Genomic DNA, 1,535 nt, shown 5'->3' with positions numbered 1-1,535 from the left:
TATTTGGTATGAATCTGACCCATGGGTTGGAATCTCACCCTTACGCCTTCTACGTCACGTGTACCGGGGTATCCATCATTATGCTCTCAACCTTTGCCAAGTTTAGGCAGCACTACAGGTAGGTCCATTGTGCAGTCTTTAGGATCCGGATCCATAACATTTAAGCTCCCTGTACCAGAATTCTACTAGAATCCACGAAAAAAATATGCAAATCCACGGATCCGGATCCAAGTGACCTAATATCAATTAAAACATTGGGAATTTTTTTTCTTGATCGGTCTCCAGTTTTACAGATTTAGCAGTTTATATTTCTTTTTATTTATTGCAAAGAAAATTATTCTATTGTTTTCCTTCTTCCGTAATGAATGTAAATACATTTCATGGTTACATTTTTCGTTTTCTTTAGGGCCTTGTGGGCAGATACTTCAAATGCACATAGCTTTAAGGTATTATAGTTTATTGCACTTTTAACTTACGTAAGAATTCAATTATTCAAGAGCTATATCTTGCTTTATGTTGTGGTCCTGAAAAATTATTCAAAATATCAACCATTAGATTCTTTGTTTAAACCCCAGGTTTCAGGCTGTATACAGTTTACTGTTCAGTATCGATCTTTGGTGCTATTTCTTGTTTTTCAACATATTTGCCTACTATATTAATTGATTATATTTGAGTTCTACCGTGAAAAGCTCTGTAACGCACAGAATTTTTTTCAGTAAATTCGCAAATTTATCTTGAGTCCAAAAGTGATAAAATGTATTGTCAAATGTCGCGGTGTAATACTTCAAGATTCGAGCAATTTTGCAATGTTTTGTGCAGCCTCGAAATTGTTGTATCCTGGATTGTTCTTGAAAAGAGCGAACCGTCCCTTGAATACAACGGAATCTCAGGAGTCAGTACATCCCGGGCCGTAGCAGAGTAGACACAAGTCTCCTGCACATTACCGCCCTGGGACGTGTGCTATATACAGTGCACAGACAGCATACAGAGGGAACCTTTCTGGATGAGACCTACTTAGAAGAAGATGAACCGGGTTCCTATTATTGCGCGGAACCCTGCCTGCAGTGAGGAACTAGAACCTGATGAAGAAGCAGTTGATCGAGCTGATGTCACTCCTCTTGTTAGTGGAGACATTCCTACTATCACTGTCCCAGCCTCAGAGGACAAGAATGTAGCTGAGGATGCATCAGAGGATGATGATGAGGATGAGAACGTGGATGATATCCTGGAGCAGTTGATCAAGCGTGATGCAGAGGCCAAGGAACTCATAAAGGAGATTATGGATATCATATCCTCCATCCCGGAGGACACGCGCTGATGTCCCCCAAGTTGAGGTTTGGGACACAGGGAAGGCTCGGGAGCAGGAGTACAGACAATATCTTGACTCAGATATAAAAGAGGTCAGGAATAGGTCGTCTAAACAGGTTTGGGATCTGCTCCAGATTATGCAGGAGCGGGTTGACCAGCATACCTGCAATAGTAAAGATATTAAGTTGATAGACGGACTGAATGCTATATCAGTCATGCATGATAGA

At 40.8% G+C, this 1,535-nt stretch overlaps 1 protein-coding gene across 1 annotated transcript in view; it reads left to right on the top strand.

Moving 5' to 3' along the window:
• Positions 1–6: 6 nt before the first annotated feature.
• LOC111701773 (uncharacterized) overlaps positions 7–1,535 on the top strand; it is an 8,275-nt gene continuing 6,746 nt past the window's right edge. The window contains exons 1-2 of the mRNA XM_023473186.1: positions 7–118; positions 407–446. Of these exons, the coding sequence (XP_023328954.1) occupies positions 9–118; positions 407–446 (150 nt within the window). The 5' untranslated portion in view covers positions 7–8. The remainder of the gene's footprint in view (positions 119–406; positions 447–1,535) is intronic.

Source organism: Eurytemora carolleeae, unplaced genomic scaffold (assembly GCF_000591075.1).
Source record: "Eurytemora carolleeae unplaced genomic scaffold, Eaff_2.0 scaffold448, whole genome shotgun sequence".
In the NCBI taxonomy this organism is placed as follows: Eukaryota; Metazoa; Arthropoda; class Copepoda; order Calanoida; family Temoridae; genus Eurytemora; species Eurytemora carolleeae.
Note: the sequence above shows the minus strand (reverse complement) of the source record. Positions and strands in the feature narration are given on the sequence as shown.